The following is a 21452-nucleotide window of genomic DNA, read 5'->3' as shown; positions in this document are numbered from 1 at the left end:
CTGGGTGGAGGTGATTGATGTGCCCAACACCCAATGCATGATCAGATACTGCTTAACTTCTATTACCTCTTCTCCCTCCCGCAATGGCTCTATCACGCCTCCTTCCTGTCCCTTCCTGGGACTGAGTTCTCCAAAAGGCCTATCCCTACTTCATGGGGATGCTCAGACTCAAGTTCCAGATTGGAGGGGGAAACAGCTTGGTCAAAGACACTGAGATGGGAATTGGAGGGTGTAAGATGTGAGTCAGAGGAATCATAGGCAAAGAACTGGAAAGATACAGATGGTCTGCATTTCAGTGTGGCTTTGAGTTGCAAATAACAGAAAGGCGTTTTAGGAGAAATGGGGAGCCATGGCAGGTTCTTGAGCAAACTAAGGGATGTTCGGCTTGGCGCAGTGGCTCACGCCTGTAATCCCAACACTTTGGGAGGCCGAGGCAGGTGGATCACAAGGTCAGGAGTTTAAGACCATCCTGGCCAATATGGTGAAACCCCGCCTCTACTAAAAATACAAAAATTAGCTGGGCATGGTGGCACACGCCTGTAGTCCCAGTTACTTGAGAGGCTGAGGTGGAAGAATCGCTTGAACCTGGGAGCAGAGGTTGCAGTGACCCAAGACCGCACCACTGCACTCCAGCCTGGGTGACAGCGAGACTCCATCTCTAAATAAATAAATTAATTAAATAATAAGGGATGTTCAAAAGACTGGCAGCAGCAACAGAGGGATGAAGTCAGACTGGACAGAAGGAGACCAGTGAGAATCAGGATAGAGGTATATGTGATGAGCTGCATGGGAGGTCTCAAACTGGAGACCCCCTGGACTAAATTCAAGCCTCAGACATTCCACTGGGCTGCATTCCTCCCCAGCGTAGACCTTGGGATTGAGATCTGAGCATGGCTAATTCAAAGCTAGAGTTGGAAAGGGCCCATGCTTTGGGAAAGTGATACTGGGCTCAGTGCCTCTTGGGGTCTCAGATTCCCCGTAGAGCCTGCTAATTTCTTTTTTTTTCTTTCCTTTCCTTTCCTTTTCTCCTCTTCTTCTTCTTCTTCTCTTCTTCTTCTCTTCTTCTTCTTCCTCTTCTTCTTCTTCCTTCTCCTCCTCCTCCTCCTTCTTCTTCTTCCTTCTTCTTTCTTCTTCTTCTTTTATTATTATTTTTTTTGAGACAGAGTTTTGCTCTTGTTGCCCAGGCTCGAGTGCAATGGCATGATCTCAGCTCACCGCAACCTCCGCCTCCCCGGTTCAAGTGATTCTCCTGCTTCAGCCTCCCAAATAGCTGGGATTACAGGCGCCTGCCACCATGTCTGGCTAATTGTATTTTTAGTAGAGACAGGGTTTCTCCAAGTTGGTCAGGTTGGTCTCGAACTCCTGACCTAAGGTGATCCACGCGCCTCGGCCTCCCAAAGTGCTGGCATTGCAGGCGTGAGCCACCACGCCCGGCCAAGCCTTCTAATTTTTGGACTAGATTCTGTGCCCTAACTTTGCCTCATTTTAGACCTGGGATAAGACATTTTTAGTACATGCCTAGACAGCACAAACCACTCCGAGGCCACACAGTGGCCAATTACACTTCCTCCCTGAATAACTATTGCACAAAGCTAAGGCCACCATTGCTTTTATTTATTGCTTTGCGTGAGCTCCGTTAATTAGAGCTCTGTTGGGGGCGGAGCTCTAGGAAAAGAAGAGGACCCTGCCAGGGAGATTTTTCATTGGCCAGAACCCGGAGGATGGAGGCCACTGGTTGGAACTCTGGTTGAAAACTGTAAGTCTGAGAAGGGTGGAGAGAGCCCCCAGAAGACAGAACCATCATAGGGTGGGATTCCGGGAAAGGGGGCGGGGCAAGGAGTGGGGGCGGGCCTCTGGTGGGCCAGGCCCTCCCATTGGCTGGGTTCCAGCAGTCGGTGGCGAGTGGGCAGGGCGCCTACTTCTGGGCGGGGATCATGTCGTCGATGGACTGGCCTTTCTCCAGCTTCTTCTCCATCTCCACCATGAGCTTCACACCATCCACCACCAGCTGCACCTGTTCTACTTCGGACGAGCCCAGCCGATCAGCGTTGGACACGTCGAATACTGAGCCCACGGCAGCTGTGTCCACGCCACCTGTGGGAGCAAGGGACAGGGGCATGAGGAGACAGCGAAGGTTGCAGAGGGGCTGGGACGTGGTGGTCCCCGTGCCAAATGCAACAGCTGCATGTGTTGAGTGGCTACTGTGTAACAGGTTACCTGCACACAGGTAATGCCTGTCTATTCATGGGCTTACGAGTCTCTGGATTTAGATAAGGTAACACACCACTCAATTATCCAACATGAAAATATAGTATAGTGGGTGAGAGAGTGGGTTCCAGAGCCAGGCGGCCTGGGATCGAATCCTGACCCCTCCTCACTTTATAAATGGGGAAACTGAGGCCTCGAGAGGTGCAAGGCATATGCAATGCATATTATATAATCATGAAAATCCCTCATTGACTCCTATGACATGGGCGTGTTGATGCCCATTTTACGAGGAAGAAATGCAGGCTCCCAGACGGTCAGCCCTTGCTGGATACCCAGAACTCATGGGGCTGTTCAGGCTCCCTTCCCACTCCCGCAAAGGGCCCGCCCCACCCATCGTGGTGCGGAGGATGTGGGAGTCGCACCTGTGCCCCTCTTCTGCAGGCGCAGGCGGGTGAGGATCTCCTCGAACTTGGGGTGCTTGCTCAGGTGCGCCAGCTTCACATGCACGCCTCCACGCAGCCCGGTGCCCAGGTTGGATGGGCAGGTGAGCACGTAGCCCAGGTGCTGGTTCCACATGAAGGGGTGGCCGGCTTTCTTAAAGATCTCCTCGATCTGAGGTTGTGGGGAGAGGACCAGGGATCAGCGCCAGCAGGCACCTCCAAATGCACCCGCCACATGGACAGGGTCCGGACAGGCGTGGGAACGTGGGTGGAGATGGGATTCGGAGGGAACCAGGAGGTAGGAGATTCCGAGGGTACTGGCTAGACAACGGTGACCAAGGCAAGATTTTGAGGAGGCAGGGACTAAGAACGATTTAAAGGCGGGTTTTTTGTTTTTTTTTTTGACAGTCTCGCTGTGTCACCCAGGGTGGAGTGCAATGGCGTGATCTCGTCTCACTGCAACCTCCGCTTCCCAGGTTCAAGTGATTCTCCTGCCTCAGCCTCCCGAGTAGCTGGGACTGCAGGCGCCGCGCCACCACACCTGGCTAATTTTTTTTTTTTGTATTTTTAGTAGAGACAGGGTTTTACCACGTTGGCCAGGCTGGTCTTGAACTCCTGACATCAAGTGATCTCCCCTCCTCGGTCTACCAAAGTGCTGGGATTACAGGCCTGAGCTTCCGCTCCCGGCCTGAAAGAGGGTCCTTAAGAGCGGGGCTTGGGCGTAGGGTGGTGCTAGGTCCAGGGGCGGGGCCCTGGAAAGCAGGTGGGGCTTGTTTTGAGGGGCGGGGCTTGGTATGGGGGTGAAGCCAGATCCGGGGGGCAGGGCCCTGGAAAGTGGGTGGGGCAGGGCTTAGTATAGGCAAGGGGCGGGGCCTCGGAAAGCCGGTGGGGCGTTCCAGGTGGAGTCAGAAGTCGGCAGCGAAGAGTGGACACCCACCTTCTGCAGCCCCACGCAGAAGCGGCGGAAAACCTCCTTCATGTTGCCCCCCTTCTCCATGGAGATGACCCGGAGGTGATCCTCCTCGTTCACCCACACCAGGAAGCTCTTGTTGTCATTGTGCCTAGAGGAAGGTGCCGAGCAAGAGGCCAAGGTGTCAGCTCCGCGGGAACCCATTCCCACCCCTTCCCTAGACTTGGGCCCCCCGCCCGGGGGAGGCGGGCCTGAGGGTTGGGAGTGGGTGACATCTGCCTCCTCCAAACGTAGAAGCTTAAACCTGTAGACTCTAACGTCACAGGACCTGAAAAACCTTGAATCCTGTGATCAAGGACTTTTAGGGGCTTAAATCTTTGAACAGCATTGTTGCAGATCCTTGGGCTCTCAGGAAGTTTGACAAACAGAAGCTTGGAATCAGAATTGATAACATCTTGGAAATCCTGATGTAGGATTTCCCATCGCACTGTGTTAGCTCCCAATCCTAGCATCTCGGAAGCGGGATCTTAGAGCATAACATATTAAGATCTGGAAATGGTTGGGTGCGGTGGCTCATGCCTGTAATCCCAGCACTTTGAGAGGGCAAGGCCGGAGGATCACTTGAGCCCAGGAGTTCAAGACCAGCCTGGGCGACATGGCAAGACCCCCATATCTACAAAATTAAAAAATTAGCAGGCGTGGTGGCACACACGCCTGTAGTCCAAGCCACTCGTGAGGCTGAGGTGGAGGATCACTTAGCCTTGGAAGGTCCAGGCTGCACTGAGGTATGATCCCACCACTGTGCTCCAGCCTACGCAACAGAGCAAGACCCTATCTCAAAAAAAAATCTGAGGGTGGGCACTGTGGCTCACACCTGTAATCCCACCACTTTGGGAGGCTGAGGTGGGCAGATCACTTAAGGTCAGGAGTTCGAGACCAGCCTGGGCAACATGGCAAAACCCCATCTCTACCAAAAATACAAAAACCAGCTGGGCACAGTGGCGCATGCCTGTAGTCCCAGCTACTCAGAAGGCGGAGGTGATCATTTGAACCCAGGAGGCGGAGATTGCAGTGAGCCAAGATCGAGCCATTGTACTCCAGCCTGAGCAATAGGGTGAGTCCATCTCAAAAAAAAAAAAAAAAAAAAAGGGCCGGGCGCGGTGGCTCACGCCTGTAATCCCAACACTTTGGGAGGCTGAGGCAGGTGGATCATAAGGTCAGGAGTTCAAGATCAGCCTGAACAACATGCTGAAACCTTGTCTCTAAAAAAAAAAAAAAAAAATCCGAAAATGCTTCAAATTATGGAATCGCAGAATTTGAAATGAGTGGAATCTTAAAACCTAAAAAGATTTAGAATCTTGAAATCTTAGAATCATCCCATCTGTATATCTTAGCACCCAGGCTCCTCTTGTCGATTGAAACCTTAGTTTTCTAAATCTTTTTAAATCTTTTTTTTTTTTTTGAGATGGAGTCTCACTCTCTTGCCCAGGCTGGAGTGCAGTGGTGGGATCTCAGCTCACCGCAATCTCTGCCTCCCGTGTTCAAGTGATTCTTCTGCCTCAGCCTCCCGAGTAGCTGGGACTACAGGTGCACCCCACCACACCTGGCTTTTTGTATTTTCAGTAGAGACAGGGTTTCATCATGCTGGCCAGGCTGGTCTCGAACTCCTGACCTCGTGATCCGCCCGCCTCAGTTTCCCAAAGTGCTGGAATTACAGGCGTAAGCCACCGTGCCCAACAAAAATCTTTTTAAATCTTTGACTATCCGAATCAGGGATTAAAAGAGTCAAAGCAAGTCTAGCAATAATAGTTTATAATAAAGATAAGGCGAATAACCAAGATGTGCTGAGCACTTAGTGTGCGCCAGGCACTGCTTTTAACACTTGACATAAATTAACACATTTAATCCTCCCAAGAACACCAGAAGCTACAAATTATTGTGATCCCTATCTTATAGATGGGAAACTGGGGCAGAGAAAAATGAAATAAATTGCCCAAGGTCACAAAGCTAGGAAAGCTAGTAAATGGCAGAGATGGGATGTGAACTCAGGGAGAATGGTTCAAGTCTAAGTTCTTATTTTTGAGACAGGGCAGCTGGAGTGCGGTGCCTCAGTCACAGTTCACTGTAACCTTCAACCCCCCGGTCCCAAGCAATCCTCAGCCTCTCGAGTAGATGGAACCACAGGTGTAAGCCATCACGCCTGGCTTTTTTTTGTTTTTGTTCTGAGACAGGGTCTGCTCTGTCACCCAGGCTGGCGTGCAGTGGCAAGATCTCACTCACTGCAACCTCTGCCTCCCTGCCTCAGCCTCCTGAGTAGCTAGGATTACAGGTGTGCACCACCATGCCTGGCTAATTTTTGTATTTTCAGTAGAGACGGGGGTTTCACCATGTTGGCCAGGCTGGTCTTGAACTCCTGACATCGTGATCCGCTCGCCTTGGCCTCCCAGTGCTGGGATTACAGGCATGAGCCAGCGCTCCTGGCCTATTATTATTACGTTTTTTAATTTTTGTAGAGATGTGATCTCCCTATGTTGCCCAGGCTGGACTAGAATTCCTGGGCATGAGCAATCCTCCTGCTGTAGCCTCCCAAAGTGCTGGGATTACAGGCGAGGCGTGAGCCACTGTGCCCAGTCAAGTTTAAGGTTCTTTTTGGGTCTTTTCTGTTGTTGTTTTTTAGCCCAGGCTGGAGTGCAATGGCACAGTCTCAGCTCATTGCAACCTCCACCTTCTGAGTTCAAGCGATTCTCCTGCCACAGCCTCCCAAGTAGCTGGGTTCACAGGCACCTGCCACCATGCCAAGCTAATTTTTTTTTATTTTTAGTAGAGATGGCGTTTCACAATGTTGGCCAGGACAGTCTCAGAATCCTGACCTCAAGTGATCTGCCTGCCTCGGCCTCCCAAAGCGTAGGGATTACAGGCATGAGCCACTGTGGCGGCCAAGTCTAAGTTCTTAACTACCATTTCTCCGGTCCAGGTTTCCCAAAATCTGACACACAGACCACAGGATACTCAGGGGCAGAGAGCAAGATCATTTTCCGTGGCATCTGGAAGATCACAGTCATGTAAGATGGCCTTGCCTTTGGTGGAGGAGTGAGGAGGGCCGTTGAGGGACTGGACGAGGCTGGGGGAAGAGGAAGCCAGGGTGTGGGGAGGGGTCTCACCAGATGCCACGGGCATCGGGCCAGTCGCGGGCCATGCCAGAGGCCAGCAGCAGCGGGGACACGGGCTTGTCGAACAGGAAATGGTCATCAATGAGCTGCTGCTGCTCCTGCTCCGTCATGCTCTTCAGCGGGTAGTACTTGCCCTTGAACTCGCCCGTCAGGCTGTTGAGAGCTATGGGGACACACGAGAGGGTGGTCAGCAGCCTGTCCCATTTCAGCCAGGGCATGGAGGCCCAGGGTCCCCCATGCTGCTGCTCCTAATGGGCCTGGACCTTGGCCCCCTGGACGTCCTAAAGGCACCTGAACCCTGTGTCTAAACCCATGCTCGTTCCCCAAAATCTGTTTCCCCCGTCTGCCCAGGAGCAGCCAGCCACACCATGTGCTCAAGCCAGAAAATAGACCCGCCCCTTTCCCCAGGGGACCCCCACATCCAGTCCACCTGCAGGCCACAGTGTGCTGGTGCCTGGTCTTAATGGCTGGCAAGACAGATGGCTGAAGTCTCAGGACTTTGAGGGGCCATTAGTAAAAATTATTATAAAATAGAGTGGTAGCCAGGTGCACCAGCACGAGCCTGTAGTCACAGCTACTGGGGAGGCTAAGGCAGGAGGATCACTTGAGCCCAGGAATTCGAATCCAGCCTGGGTAACATAGCAAGACCCCCATCTTAAAAAAAAAAAAAATTGTAGGCCGGGTGTGGTGGCTCATGCCTGTAATCCCAGCACTTTGGGAGGCCGAGGCGGATGGATCACGAGGTCAAGAGATCGAGACCATCCTGGTCAACATGGTGAAACCTCATCTCTACTAAAAATACAAAAAAATTAGCTAGGCACGGTGGCGTGTGCCTGTAATCCCAGCTACTCAGGAGGCTGAGGCAGGAGAATTGCCTGAACCCAGGAGGCGGAGGTTGCAGTGAGCTGAGATCGCGCCATTGCACTCCAGCCTGGGTAACAAGAGCGAAACTCCATCTCAAAAAAAAAAAAAAAAAAAAATTGTAGACCAGGCACAGTGGCTCACACCTGTAATCCCAGCACTTTGGGAAGCCACGGCAGGCAGATCACTTGAGGTCAGGAGTTCAAGACCAGCCTGATCAACATGGTGAAACCCTGTCTCTACTAAAAATCCAAAAAAAAAAAAAAAAAAAAAATTAGCTGGGTGTGGTGGTGCGCACCTGTAGTCCCATCTACTCAAGAGGCTGAGGCAGGAGAATCGCTTGAACCTGGGAGATGGAGGCTGCAGTGAGCCAAGATCGCGCCACTGCACTCTAGCCTGGTGACAGAGTGAGACTCCATCTCAAAAAAAGAAATTGTAGGCCGGGCACAGTGGCTCATGCCTATAATCCCAGCATTTTGAGAGGTCAAGGCAGGAGGATCACTTGAGGTCAGGATTTCGAGACCAGCCTGGCCAACGTGGTGAAACCCCATCTCCACTAAAAATAAAAAATTAGCCGGGCATGATAGCATGTTCCTGTAATCCCAGCTACTCAGGAGGCTGAGGCACAAGAATCACACTAGAACCCAAGAGGTGAAGGTTGCAGTGAGCTGAGATTTCACCACTGCACTCCAGCCTGGGTGACAGAGTGAGACTCTGTCTAAAAAAAAAAAAATTGTGTGTTTATTTGTATATATTCATATGTATAAAATATGCATATAATGAATATACTTGTGCATATGTGTAATAAATCTATAGTATTTATATATTTTATGCATATTCATATAATATACAGGCATACCTCATTTTATTGCATTTTGCAGATATTGTGTCTTTTTTTTTTTGAGACTGCGTCTCACTGTCACCCAGGCTGGAGTGTAGTGGTGCGATCTCAGCTCACCGCAACCTCTGAATCCTTGGTTCAAGTGATTCTCCTGCCTCAGCCTCCCGAGCAGCTGGGATTACAGACACACACCACCACGCCCGGCTAATTTTTGTATTTTTAGTAGAGACGGGGGTTTCACCATGTTGGCCAGGATGGTCTCGATCTCCTGACCTCATGGTCTGCCCCCCTCGGCCTCCCAAAGTGCTGGGATTACAGGTGTGAGCCACCGCGCCCGGCCAGATATTGTGTCTTTTACAAATTGAAGGTTTGTGGCAATCCTTTGTCCAGGAGGTCTATTGGAGCCGTTTTTGCCAGTGTGTGTATGTGTGTGTGTGTGTGTGTGTGTGTGTCACATGTGGGTAGTTCTCACAGGACTGCAGACTTTTTCATGATTATTGTATCTGTGATGGTGATCTGTGATGAGTGATCTCTGATGTTACTGTTTTCATTTTGGGGGGGTGCCACCAACCTTGCCCATATAAAAGGGTGAACTTAATGCATAAATGTTGTGTGTGCTCTGACTGCGCCACTGACCGGCTGTTCCCTCCTCTTTCCCCATCTCCTTGAGCCTCCATATTCCCTGAAACGCACGATTTTGAAATCAGGCCAATTCAATTAACCCTATAATGGCCTCGAGGTGTTCAAGTGAAAGAAAGAGTCAAGATTTAAATCAAAAGCTTAACAGGCCAGGTGTAGTGGCTTATGCCTGTAATCCCAGCACTTGGGGAGGCGGAGGCGGGCAGATCACCTGACATCAGGAGCTTGAGACCAACCTGGCCAACATGGCGAAAACCCATCTCTACTAAAAACACAAAATTAGGCTGGGCGAGGCGGCTCATGCCTGTAATCCCAGCACTTTGAGAGGCCGAGGCGGGTGGATCATCAGAGGTTAGTAGTTCAAGACCAGCCTGGCCAACGTGGTGAAACCCCATCTCTACTAAAAATATAAAAATTATCAGGACATGGTGGCGGGTGCCTATAATCCCAGCTACTCAGGAGGCTGAGGCAGGGGAATCACTTGAACCCAGGAGGTGGAAGTTGCAGTGAGCTGAGATTGTGCCATTGCACTCCAGTCTGGATGACAGAGCAAGACTCCGTCTCAAAAAAAATAAAAAAATACAAATACAAATACAAAATTAGCCGGGCGTGGTGGCACACACCCTCGGTCTCAGCTACTCGGGTGGCTGAGACATGAGAATTGCTTGAACCAGGAGGCGGAGGTGACAGTAAGCCAAGATTCCACCACTGCACTCCAGCCTGGGAGACAGAGTGCGACTCCGTGTCAAAAAAGAGATTATTTTCAAAATATTACTGCTGGCCAGGCGCTGTGGCTATCGCCTGTAAGGCCAGCACTTCGGGAGGCCAACATGGGAGGATCACTGAAGCCCAGGAGTTGGAGGTTATTGTAAGTCATGATCGTACCACTGCATTCCAGACTGGGCAACAGAACAAGACCCTGTCTCAGAAAAGAAAAAAAAAGGAAGGAAGGAAGGAAGGAAGGCATTGAACAGCCATCTCGAGCTTGAACGACAGCCGCCCTGATGAGTCAGCAGCCCATCAACATCAAGGTAAGGCCTATGCAACAAAAGATTCCAACTTGAGTTGGGTGCTCAAGTGATCATAGCATTTTTAGCAGCATTTTAAAATTAAGGTATGTACTTTTCTCAGATCACTACAACCTCCGCCTCCCAGGTTCAAGCAATTCCCCTGCCTCAGCCTCCTGAATGCTGGGATTACCGCATGCAACACCACACCAGGCTAATTTTTTTGTATTTTAGTAGAGACGGGGTTTCACTGTGCTGGCCAGGATGGTCTTGATCTCTGGACTTTGTGATCCACCCACCTGGGCCTCCCAAAGTGCTGGGATTACAGGCGTGAGCCACCGAACCTGGCCAGTATATACTATTTTTTAGACATAATGTTGTTGTGCATTTAATAGTCTACAGTATAGGGTAAACATAACTTTTTTTTTTAAGATGGAGTCTCACTCTTGTTGCCCAGGCTGGAGTGCAGTGGCACAATCTCAGCTCACTGCAAGCTCCGCCTCCCGGGTTCAAGTGATTCTCCTGCCTCAGCCTCCTGAGTAGCTGGGATTACAGGTGTGTGCCATCAGACCCAGCTGATTTTTGTGTTTTTAGTAGAGACGGGGTTTCACCATGTTGGCCAGGCTGTTCTCAAACTCCTGACCTCAAGAGATCCACCCGCCTTGGCCTCCCAAAGTGCTGGGATCACAGGCGTGAGCCATCTTGCCCGGCCAAACATAACTTTTAAATGCACTGGCAAACCAATTTGCGTGGCTGGCTTTTTTGTGATATTTGCTTCACTGTGGTGGTCTGCAACCAAACCCACGATGTCTGTGAGGTATGCCTGTAATATACTATACACTATGCCACATACCGCATACCATATTATACCCAGTTAAGATCAAATATGCAAACTTTATATCTAAATAAATTATTTTTAAATTTTTAAATTAATTTATTTATTTTGAGATGAGTCTCCTTCTGTCACCCAGGCTAGAGTACAGTGGTGTGATTTCGGCTCACTGCAGCCTGGACCTCCCTGGCTCAAGCAATCCTCCCACCTCAGCCTCTGGAGTAGCTGGGACCACAGGTGCACACCACCATACCTGGCTAATTTTTGTAGTTTTTGGAGATGGGGTTTCAGCAGGTTGCCGGGGCTGGTCTTGAACTCCTGGGCTTAAGCAGTCCTTCCACCTGAGACTCAAAATGTGCTGGCACTATAGGCGTGAGCCACCCATGCCCAGCCTAAATACATCATATTTAAAACAGAGGTAGTAAGTACTCAGAACCAGCACTTCCTAATTATTGCACTACATTTATTATCAACTTCTTCAAGTATTTTTTTTCTTTTTCTTTTTTTTTTTTTTGAGACAGTTTCACTCTGTCGCTTAGGCTGGAGTGCAGTGGTGCAATCTCAGCTCACTGCAACCTCTGCCTCCCGGGTTCAAGTGATTCTCCTGCCTCAGCCTCCCGAGTAGCTGGGGTTACAGGCATGCGCCACCATACCTGTGTAATTTTTGTATTTTCATTAGAGATGGGGTTTCACCATGTAGGCCAAGCTGGTTTCAAACTCCTGACCTCAGGTAATCTGCCTGCCTTGGCCTCCCAAAGTGCTGGGATTGCGGGCATGAGTCACTGCACCCGGCCTCTTTTTGTTTTTGAGGCAGGGTCTCGCTCTGTCACCCAGGCTGGAGTGCAGTGGTGCAATCACGATTCACTGCAGCCTCGACCTCCTGGGCTCAAGCCATCCTCCCACCTGTCTCCCGAGTAGCTGGGTGATAAGTGCGTGCCACCACTCCCAACTGATTTTTGTATTTTTTGTAGAGATGGGGTCTTGCTATGTCGCCCAGTCTGGTCTTGAACTCCTGGGCTCAAGCGATCCTCCCTCCTAGGCCTCCCGCACTGCTGTGATTACAGTTGTGAGCCACCGCGCCCGGCCTCAACGCCTCCCTTCTGAGGTGGCTGCCTCCATCATTCTCTGCCACACCCATTTCTTCGCTTCATGGCACTTTGGAATGATCTTGTTCATCTGTGGGCTTCTGAATTTCCTCGTCTCCCCACCAGCTGAACGCTCTATGAGAATAGTGAGGGACCCCCATTTCCCCACACAGGGCAAGAACCCCTGGAAATGTGTGCCGGATGAACAGATGGCAGGACGCAGAGGCAGCCAGGTGCCTGCGTGGGTCTTCTCAGGGGCTGAGTCTGGACAGCGCCCCCAGATCTCCAACACAGCAGGTAATGCTGACAGCCCGCACCACTCCCCAAGCCCCCAGGATTTACCAGGCTCCTCCCCTGCTTTAGAAAATGGGTGCCCAAGAGGCCCGGGGACCTGCCCAGGGAGGAAGAGAGCCAGGGCTGGGTGACGCCCGCGGTGGACGGGGTGGGGGCGCTCACCTTCCACGGAGAGCTTCTCCACGGCCCGGCGCTCACCGCGGGAGCAGTGCGGGGGCAGCGTGTAGCCCTTGATGCTGCGGCCGGTGCGCACGCGGCTGCTGAGCACGTAGTTGGGGTCCAGGTCGTCCCCACCCTGGAGAGTGGGTGGGAGATCAGGACCGAGCCACGCCCTCCAGCAAGCCCACGTCTCCCCAGATGCTCCCCCAGTGTCTCTGTGGCTTCCTTTGCCCGCTGCGTCCTCACTGATGGGTGTGCAGAGCCTCTCCCCGCCACCCACACCTGGGCTCCGTCTCTCCCTTCTCTGTCTCCCATCTGGTATCTCTGTTTTTCTCTATGCCTCTCTCTCCCCGTCTTTATATATTTCTTTTTTGTTTTTTGGGGTTTTTTTTTTTTTTTTTTTGAGATACAGTCTTGCTCTGTCACCCAGGCTTGAGTGCAGGGGCGCGATCTTGGCTCACGGTAATTTCCGTCCCCCAGGTTCAAATGATTCTCCTGCCTCAGCCTCCAGAGTAGCTGGGATTACAAGCATGCGCTACCATGCCTAACTAATTTTGTATTTTTAGTAGAGATGGGGTTTCTCCGTGTTGGTCAGGCTGGTTTTGAACTCCCAACCTCAAGTGATCTGCCCGCCTTGGCCTCTCAAAGTGCTGGGATTACAGGCGTGGCCCACCTCGCACAGCCTGCGTATTTCCTTTCTTTCTTCTTCTTCTTTTTCTTTTTCTTTTTTTGTTTGTTTTTGAGACAGGGTCTCTCTCTGTCGCCCAGACTGGAGTGCAATGGTGCCATCATAGCTCACTGCAACCTCAAACTCCTGGGCTCAAGCAGTTCCCCTGCCTCAGCCTTCCAAATAGCTGGGATTACAGGTGCATACCACCACGCCCGGCTAATTCTTGTATTTTTAGTAGAGACAGGGTTTCACCATGTTGGTCAGGCTGGTCTTGAACTCCTGACCTCGTGATCCGCCAACCTCGGCCTCTCGAAATGCTGGGCTTACAGGCGTGAGCCGCCTCGCCCAGCATGCCTCTCCCTTTTCTAGATGCTTTTCTTCCTTTCTTCTCCCTCTCCCTTCCCTGTGTCTCTCTGTCTACTTGGCTGTCTCTGTGTCTCTCTGTCCCTCTCTCTTTCCTTTTTTTTTCTGAGATGAAGTGTTGCTCTGTCCCCCAGGCTGAGTGCAGTGGCACAATCTCAGCTCACTGAAGCCTCCGTCTCCTGGGTTCAAGCAATTCTCCTGCCTCCACCTCCTGAGTAACTGGGATTACAGGCTTATGTCACCATGCCCAGCTAATTTATTTATTTTAGTTTATTTTTTTGAGACCAAGTCTCACTCTGTTGCCCAGGCTGGAGCGCAGTGGCATGATCTCAGTTCACTGCAACCTCCACCTCCTGGATTCAAGCAATTCTCCTGCCTCGGCCTCCTGAGTAGCTGGGATTACAGGTGCGCGCCACCACGCCCGGCTACTTTTTGTATTTTTAGTAGAAACGGAATTTTACTACGTTGGCCAGGCTGGTCTCAAACTCCTGATCTTGTGATCTGCCCGCCTCAGCCTCCCAAAGTGCTGGAATTACAGGCGTGAGCCACCACGCCTGGCCTTTTGTACTTTTTTATTAGAGATGGAGTTTTGCCATGTTGGCCAGGCTGGTCTTGAACTCCTGACCTTACCTCGACTGAGGTGATCCGCTCTCGACCTCCCAGCATCCCTCTCTCTTTCCATCTCTCTGCTTCTCCACATCTGTGTCCACCTCTGCCTCTCTCTCCATCTCTGCATTTCTCTCTTCCCCCCACCTTTCCTGTGATCTCTTTCCTCCCCACCCTGGGCCCTGCCCTCCCATGCAGACACCAACCTTGAGGTTCTCATGGTTGAGGTCAGTCTTGTGCTTGTCCGTGGGTTTGTAGCCCCCATGGCGATCTGAGATGATGGGGTCAAAGAGATCCTTGAACACTTCGTAGGACTCCTCATCACCAGCCACGCAGCCCACGGTCATGATGAAGGGGTGACCTGGAGGGGTGGGGGTGAGGTCAGAGGTGCTTGTCCCCAGCAAGCGGGACCTGGGCTCGTGGGCTCAGTGGAGACTGTGTGCACATGTGTGTGTCGGGGTGGTGGGGGTGGGGTGCATTCAGTACCTCTGGGTAGGAATTGAGAAGACTAAGGGTCAGGAGCAGTGGCTCACGCCTGCAATCCCAGCACTTTGAGAGGCTGAGGTAGGTGGATCTCTTGAGGTCAGGAGTTTGAGACCAGCCTGGCCAACAGGATGAAACCCCATCTCTACTAAAAATATAAAAATTAGCTGGGTGTGGGGTGCACGCCTGTAATCCCAGCTACTCAGGAAGCTGAGGCACAAGAATTGCTTGAACCAAGTGGGTAGAGGTTGCAGCGAGCTGAGATGAGCTACTGCACTCCAGCCTGGGTGACAGAGTGAGACTCCATCTCAAAAAAAAAAAAAAAAAAAAAAGAGAGAGAGAGGGGAAGACTGAGGTCTGGTGGGAACCGGGAGGGAAGGCTGGGAGAGGTCAAGGTACCTGGGAGAGGTCAAGGTGGCTGGGAGGGGTCAAGGTGGGAGAGAATGAATCCAGGGCAAGGTCAAAGGGGAAGGCGAGCTTCGGAGGGTACATGGCGCTAAAGACATCAGCACTTTGAAAACATTAGCACCCAAAGTCATGACATGTCAGCCTGAAATGCTGTTAGGTTCTCAGACTACCAGCTGCCACAGAGGGCCAGGAGGGTAAGACACTTGGAAGACCCTCTTATTTCCCAAATGGAAAAACAGAGTCCAGGAGAGAGGGGCCTCTCCCTCCATCACACGGTGAGCTGGATGCGAGGGGCACCAGGACCTCCTCCCCCTCCCAGCTCGCCTCGCCTCTGCAGGTGTCCTTTGAGAAACAGCCCTAACATGAATAACATCCCCTGTCAGATTTTGGTTTTTTTGAGGCAGGGTCTCAGTCTGTGGCTGGAGTACAGTGGCGCGATCTCACTGCAACCTGCACCCCCCAGGCTCAAGCCAACCTCCCACTGCAGCCTCTTGCGTAGCTTGGATCACAAGCCCATGTCACACTTGTCTAATTTTTTTTTTTTTTTTGAGACGGAGTATCACTCTTATTGCCCAGGCTGGATGCAATGGTGCAATCTCGGCTCACTGCAACCTCTGCCTCCCAGTTTCAAGCGATTCTCCTGCCTCAGCCTCCCAAATAGCTGGGATCACAGGCACCCGCTACCATGCCCAGCTAATTTTTGTGTTTTTTTGTATTTTTAGTAGAGACAGTGTTTCACTATGTTGGCCTTGAACTTCAGACCTCATGATCCACCTGCCTCAACCTCCCAAAGTGCTGGGATTACAGGCATGAGCCACTGCGCTTGACCCAATTTTTTGTATTTTTAGTAGAGACAGGGTCTTGCTTTGTTGCCTGACTGGCCTCAAACTCCTGGCCTCAAGTGATCCTCCTACCTGGGCCTTCCAAAGTGCTGGGATTAGTGGCACAAGCCACTGCACCCAGCCCAGCTGTCAGGACTCGAGCACTCACTTAGCGCCAGATGCCACTCTCAGCACTGCACAGGCATTGCCTTGTGTTTTCACAACGTGGGTGCCCATTTCTCAGATGAGGAGACTGAGGTTCGGGAGATGAACCAATCTCCTCAGGGGTCTCACATGATTCTCATGCATGTTTATTGCATGGTTTGCTGTGTATTCCACACTGTCCCAAGCCTTTTTTTTTTTTTTTTGAGACACAGTCTCGCTCTGCTCTGTCACCAGCTTGGAGTACAGTGGCACAATCTCGGCTCACTGCAATCTCTGCCTCCTGGGTTCAAGCGATTCTCCTGCCTCAGCCTCCTCCTGAGTAGCTGGGATTACAGTTGCATGCCACCACGCCCAGCTAATTGTTTTTGTATTTTTAGTAGAGACGGGGTTTCACCATGTTGCTCAGGCTGGTCTTGAACTTCTACCCTTGTGATCCACCTGCCTCGGGCTCCCAAAGTGCTGGGATTACAGGCGTGAACCACCGTGCCCAGACTCCCTTTACATATATTAATTCATTGATTCTCACAACAGCCCCATTTTACAGATGAGAAAACTGAGGCCCCCACTCAGGGGCAGTGGGAGTGGGGCCTGGCCGGCAGCCTCCGGAGCCCCCACGTAGCCCCTTCTGTGCTCTGCCGGGGAGGCTCACCTGGGTTGTCCACGCCTGTCTGGATGACATCGTCTAGGGTGAAGCCAGATGGGGTCTCCTTGTCCCGCAGCTTCTTGTAGAGCTCGGGGGTCAGCACCTTGGCCATGTGGTTGTTGTGCTTGGTGAGGTCGGGATACTCCTCCTCAGGCTTGTAATTCAGCTTGTACTTGTTGTGCGTGTTTCCGAACGGCATGGTGGTGGTTTAGGAGGCCTGAGGGGCAGGGGGCGGGGGAAGATTAGCTCGCATCTTTTTTTTCCTTTTTTTTGAGATAGAGTCTTGCTCTGTCACCCAGGCTGGAGTGCAGTGGCGAGATCTCAGCTCACTGCAACCTCCACCTCCCAGGTTCAAGTGATTCTTTTTATTTATTTATTTAGTTTGAGACGGAGTCTCACTCTGTCACCAGGCTGGAGTGCAGTGGTGTGATCTCGGCTCACTGCAGACTCTGCTTCCTGGTTCAAGGGATTCTCCTGCCTCAGCATCCTGAGTAGCTGGGACTACAAGCGCGTGCCACCACGCCCGGCTAATTTTTTGTATTTTTAGTAGAGATGGGGTTTCACCTTGTTAGCCAGGATGGTCTCGATCTCCTGACGTTATGATCCACCAGCCTCGGCCTTCCAATGTGCTGGGATTAAGGTGTGAGCACCATTCCCAGCCTCAAGTGATTCTTTTGCCTCAGCCTCCCAAGTAGCTGGGATTACAGGCACATGCCACCATGCCCAGCTAATTTTTTTTTTGTTTGTTTGTATTTTTAGTAGAGATGGGTTCTCACCATCTCTACTGGTTGGCCAGGTTGGTCTCAAACTTCTGGGTTCAAGTGATCCACCCACCTCGGCCTCCCACAGTGCTGGGATTACAGGCGTGAGCCACTGCGCCCGGCCTGGCTCGCATCTTGCAGACGGCAGCAAGAGAACCGAGTGAGGCGTTGAGGTCAGGCAGGCTGTGTGACCTGGAGCAAGGGAATTTCTCTCTCTGAGCCCCTACGTCTCAGCAGGAAGGCATCTGGAGTCTCAGGTCAGCAGCCCGGCTCTGCCACATCCCAGCTGGGTGAGCCTGAACTAGTCCTTCTTGCTGGAGACTCAGTTTCCCCAAGTGGAAAACAGGCCCCACCCCAAGGCTGGAAAAATACCATGCATGGGTGAAGTGTGGGTTCTGGAACTGGCCCCGGGTTTGATTCCCAGCTCTGCTACCACAACTAGCTGTGTGACCAGGGCCAAATTGCTTAACCTCTCTGTGCCTCAATTTACTCATCTGGAAAATGAGGATCATAAGAGCACTCAGCGCATGGGAGTGTTGAAAGGATTGAATGTGTGAACGGAGGTATAGCTCTCGGAACAGTGCTTAGTACACAATAAGCATTATTTCACTTAGCTATTGTTGTTATTATGTTAAAGATGGAGTCTCGCTCTGTCGCCCAGGCTGGAGTGCAGTGGCACCATCTCAGCTCACTGCAACCTCCACCTCCCAGGTTCAAGCAATTCTCCTGCTTCAGCCTCCCGAGTAGCTGGGATTACAGGCGTGTACCATATCCAGCTAACTTGTGTGTGTGTGTGTGCGTGTGTGTGTGTGTATTTTTAGTAGAGATGGGGTTTCGTCATGTTGGCCAGGCTGGTCTTGAACTCCTGACCTTAAGTGATCCACCCACCTTGGCTTCCCAAAGTGCTGCAATTACAGGCTTGAGCCATGACACCTGGCCTGTTGTTAGTTCGTGGGAGGAGCTGGTGAAAAGGTGGAGGTGAGGGTACTGCTGGGAGTGAGTATGTGAGCAGGTTCTCGGATTACCAATCCAAAGACCAGGGGCTGGGGCTAGGGGAGAGCCGGGTGGCGGCCCGCACCTCTGTCTGCTGACAATTCTCCCACAGGGCTCAGCAGGGAAGAGAAGCTCAGCCTCTGGATCATCAGAGCCAGGTTCAAATCCCACCTATGCCATTTCCCTGCTGTGTGACTCCAGGCCAGTCACTAGGCCTCTCTGGACCTCTGTCTCCTGTGAACTGAGCCTGCCCCATAGGATTGCCAGGATCTTCTGAGCTTGGCCATGGGGTTGGCTGAGCACAGGCCCTGACATGGAGTTGGAGCCTGGAACCCTGGTGGCTGTTATTATTGTTTTACTTTTTTCGTAGAGGTGGGGTCTCACTATATTGCCCAGGCTGGTCTGGGACTCCTGGCCTCAAGGGATCCTCCCGCCTCAGCCTCCCAAAACGCTGGGATTATATGTGTGAGCCACGGCGCCCAGTCCTATTGTTAGTATTATTTTATTCACTGGACCCAGAAAGGAGAAGGGACCTCCAGCAGCGGTAGGAGAGGGGGATGGGAAGCAGGTGGGACTCGGGGAGGGAAGTTGGGACCACAGTGAGCTAAGGGTTGGAAGGGGAGCAGGGACCCGCCAAAGACCTTGGGCACTGCTGTCCAGGGTGGTTATTTTTAGGATCTGGCAGCAGCCTGCCGCCCCACCCCCAGCTGCCGCCCGGCCCCACCCCCACATTCCGGGGCTCGGCTTGCACCAAGTCAGCAGGCCCCGAGACAGGTGGGCCAGGGTGGCTGGGGGGACATGAGTCCAGGCCCTGGGGCTCAAGGACAACCCGGGCTGGCAGCACAGACCCCTGCCCTTCAGAGGATGCTCCCCCAATCCCTGCCAGGGACACCCCAAGAGAGGGCACTGAGGCAAGGTGGGTGACCCTCCCCCAAGAGACACAAGCAGAAAGCCCCAGAGCCACACACCCCCACCAGCGCACACTCCCCAGATCACACTGTAAACCAAGTCACACAGTCACACTTCCAAGCTCAGGGACACACCCAAGATAGAGGCACTCCTGTGTCAGCTACCAAGTCAGATACAAGGTCACAGGGACCCACACGGCAGTAATCGCAAAGAAGCCCACAACACCTGCTGTTGCAGACTCTGCCGGGCGACACACAGACACACCTCCCACGGCTGGTGGCGCCAGCGCTGGTGACAAACTGTAATCAACACGGGCCTGGCTCAGCAGCCCCTTGCAGGGGGTGACAGTTGGCAGCTGTCAGGACCCCTTTCATCTCTGGGATCCCTCCCCGTAACCCAAGACTTGAGCTGAAGAAATGGCAAGTCCCAGCGGGGGGTTCAGGCGGCCTCACAGATGGAGGGGACTCCCAGACACAGAGGTCAGCCTTCCCACGCACCAGCCTGCCTTTGTAAAGGAGGGTGTTGGTGGGGCAGGGGGTGGCCCACAGGCCCTTTCCCGAGCTGAGACAGCCTCTGGCACCCACAGAGACTCCCCCTCTCTGGCCCCCACCCAGATTCCCGTCCCATGCAGTACCTGGCTGGGCTGGGCTGAAGGGGGCTCTCTGTATCCTGGAGGTGACACTAACCCAAAGGAAGGGCCTGCAGCCATGGCCTTATATAGGGGGACCCAGGCTGTGCTATTGGCTGGGAGGAACTGTCCCCGGGGAGGAGTCCTGGAGGGCAGCTGAGCCTCTCACCTCCCTGCTCGGGCACCATGCCCACCCCGAACCCAGGCATGCCTTGCGCCCAGCCCGGTGGCCTTGTATGGGCTAAGCCGCCCCAGGGGCTGGGCCCAAGCCCCCCCAGCACGCTGATTCCTTGACCAAGTGCTGAGTCGGGCTGGCGGTGGGAACAACTGGCCCCCCGCCGGGAACACGGGACAGTGGCTGGGAACATCCCAAGCACGTAGAAGCCACCCTCCCCTGGCCCCTGAGTCTCCTCCAGCCACCAGCCCCTCCTGTGTGTGCCCCTGGGCCCTCACCCCTAGCCCAGTCCCAGCGGCATCTCGGGGAACCATGCCGTGGCTCCAGGAGGACCGGGTGCCCTGGGAGCAGGAGGAAGCAGAGGCCGGGAGAGGCTGAGTGGCCGCCTGCTGCCACCACCTATAGGGAGGGTCCAAGCAAGCCCAGTTGCGGTAGAGGGCAGTCTAACCCCAGAAACCTGCGCTTGGACGCCCCTTCCTCCTAGGGACTGAGTGGAGGGTAAACTGAGGCTGGCCGAGTTAGGGAGATTCAAACTCAGGGCTGGGGTGGGAGGCGGTGATCACCCTCCCCCTGCTTAACCCTTGCCCCCTCGGTGCTACTGGGAGATTTCTGCTGCGCGGGGGACAGGGAGGGTCTCAGCCGCCAGGAAAGGAGTTATTTTTAGAGGGCGCTTTGCTGTCTCCTCCTCTGTGAAGGCGCTGGGTTTGGGGTGGCTCAGGGGCAGGTGTTGGAGGGGGGTTCGCCACGTGTCCTGGTTAATTATAACCGGGCGTCTCGGGTGTCCCCGGGCCTCGCCTCCTTACAAGGGCAGCCACGGGGCCCTGAGTGGCAGCTCCCCGCACCCCCCCGGGAAGGGGGCTGGGCAGCGACGTGGTTCAGAGCGCGGGCGCCAGACTCGCACTCGCGCGGATCTGGGCATAGCAAGCGCTCCTCGCGCCTCGGCTGTGACCAAGGACTTCAAGGGCTGAGAAGGGGGTTCTGTGGAAGAGGGTACCGCATAGGGGAAGCTGCTTTCTCCTCCTGGGGTGCGCCAAGATTGCAGGCTGATCGGGTCTCCTCCTCCAGAGAGCTCCCAGGATTGCGAGGAAAAAAAGAATGTCCCTTCCCTCTGGGTTCCTCCCTCACCCAGGGTTTCCTGGGTCTCCAGTCCTCACCTCATACCTTCCCAGGCACGTGAGGACTGGCTTAGAGAAAGAGAGCCTCTCTGCCTCTCCCCTAGACGCCTGATCTGAGTGGGGCAGGGGAGAAGGGGCCCAGCCCCTTCACAGCAAACTCAGATTGGCGAGGGTCTCTTTCATGGTTATGGAAACTGAGGCCCAGAAAACTAAATGGAACTGGGCTAGAGACTGATCTGTCAGGCGCTTCCTGAGGCTACAACAAA

General features: G+C 53.0%; 1 protein-coding gene and 1 long non-coding RNA gene across 2 annotated transcripts; one reads left to right on the top strand and one right to left on the bottom strand.

The window, feature by feature from the left end:
* Positions 1–1593: 1593 nt before the first annotated feature.
* CKM (creatine kinase, M-type) lies at positions 1594–20008 on the bottom strand. The gene is made up of 8 exons (XM_064381161.1): positions 19903–20008; positions 16612–16822; positions 14292–14446; positions 12450–12582; positions 6720–6891; positions 3586–3709; positions 2631–2820; positions 1594–2094 (listed from the first exon to the last, which is right to left on the bottom strand). The coding sequence occupies exons 2-8, from the start codon at positions 16802–16804 to the stop codon at positions 1916–1918; spliced, it is 1146 nt and encodes a 381-aa protein (XP_064237231.1). The 5' UTR covers positions 16805–16822; positions 19903–20008; the 3' UTR covers positions 1594–1915.
* On the top strand, positions 6532–12296 carry LOC135276736 (uncharacterized). Its single transcript, XR_010344250.1, has 3 exons — positions 6532–6620; positions 9968–10100; positions 12167–12296. It is a non-coding gene; the product is annotated as an uncharacterized LOC135276736 (long non-coding RNA).
* Positions 20009–21452: the final 1444 nt, after the last annotated feature.

The sequence above is a fragment of the Aotus nancymaae genome, unplaced genomic scaffold (genome assembly GCF_030222135.1).
Source record: "Aotus nancymaae isolate 86718 unplaced genomic scaffold, 86718_ANA_hifiasm-v0.15.2.pri h1tg000028l, whole genome shotgun sequence".
Lineage (NCBI taxonomy): Eukaryota > Metazoa > Chordata > Mammalia > Primates > Aotidae > Aotus > Aotus nancymaae.
The sequence above is the reverse complement of the archived record's forward strand: the minus strand, read 5'-3'. Positions and strand labels throughout refer to the sequence as shown.

Coding starts and splice junctions, on each gene's coding strand:
- CKM (XM_064381161.1), bottom strand. CDS start 16,804: ATGCCGTTCGGAAACACGCACAACAAGTACAAGCTGAATTACAAGCCT. Junction 14,447..16,611: donor GACAGGCGTGGACAACCCAG/GTGAGCCTCCCC, acceptor CCACCCCTCCAG/GTCACCCCTTCATCATGACC. Junction 2,821..3,585: donor TCTGCGTGGGGCTGCAGAAG/GTGGGTGTCCAC, acceptor CCACAACCTCAG/ATCGAGGAGATCTTTAAGAA.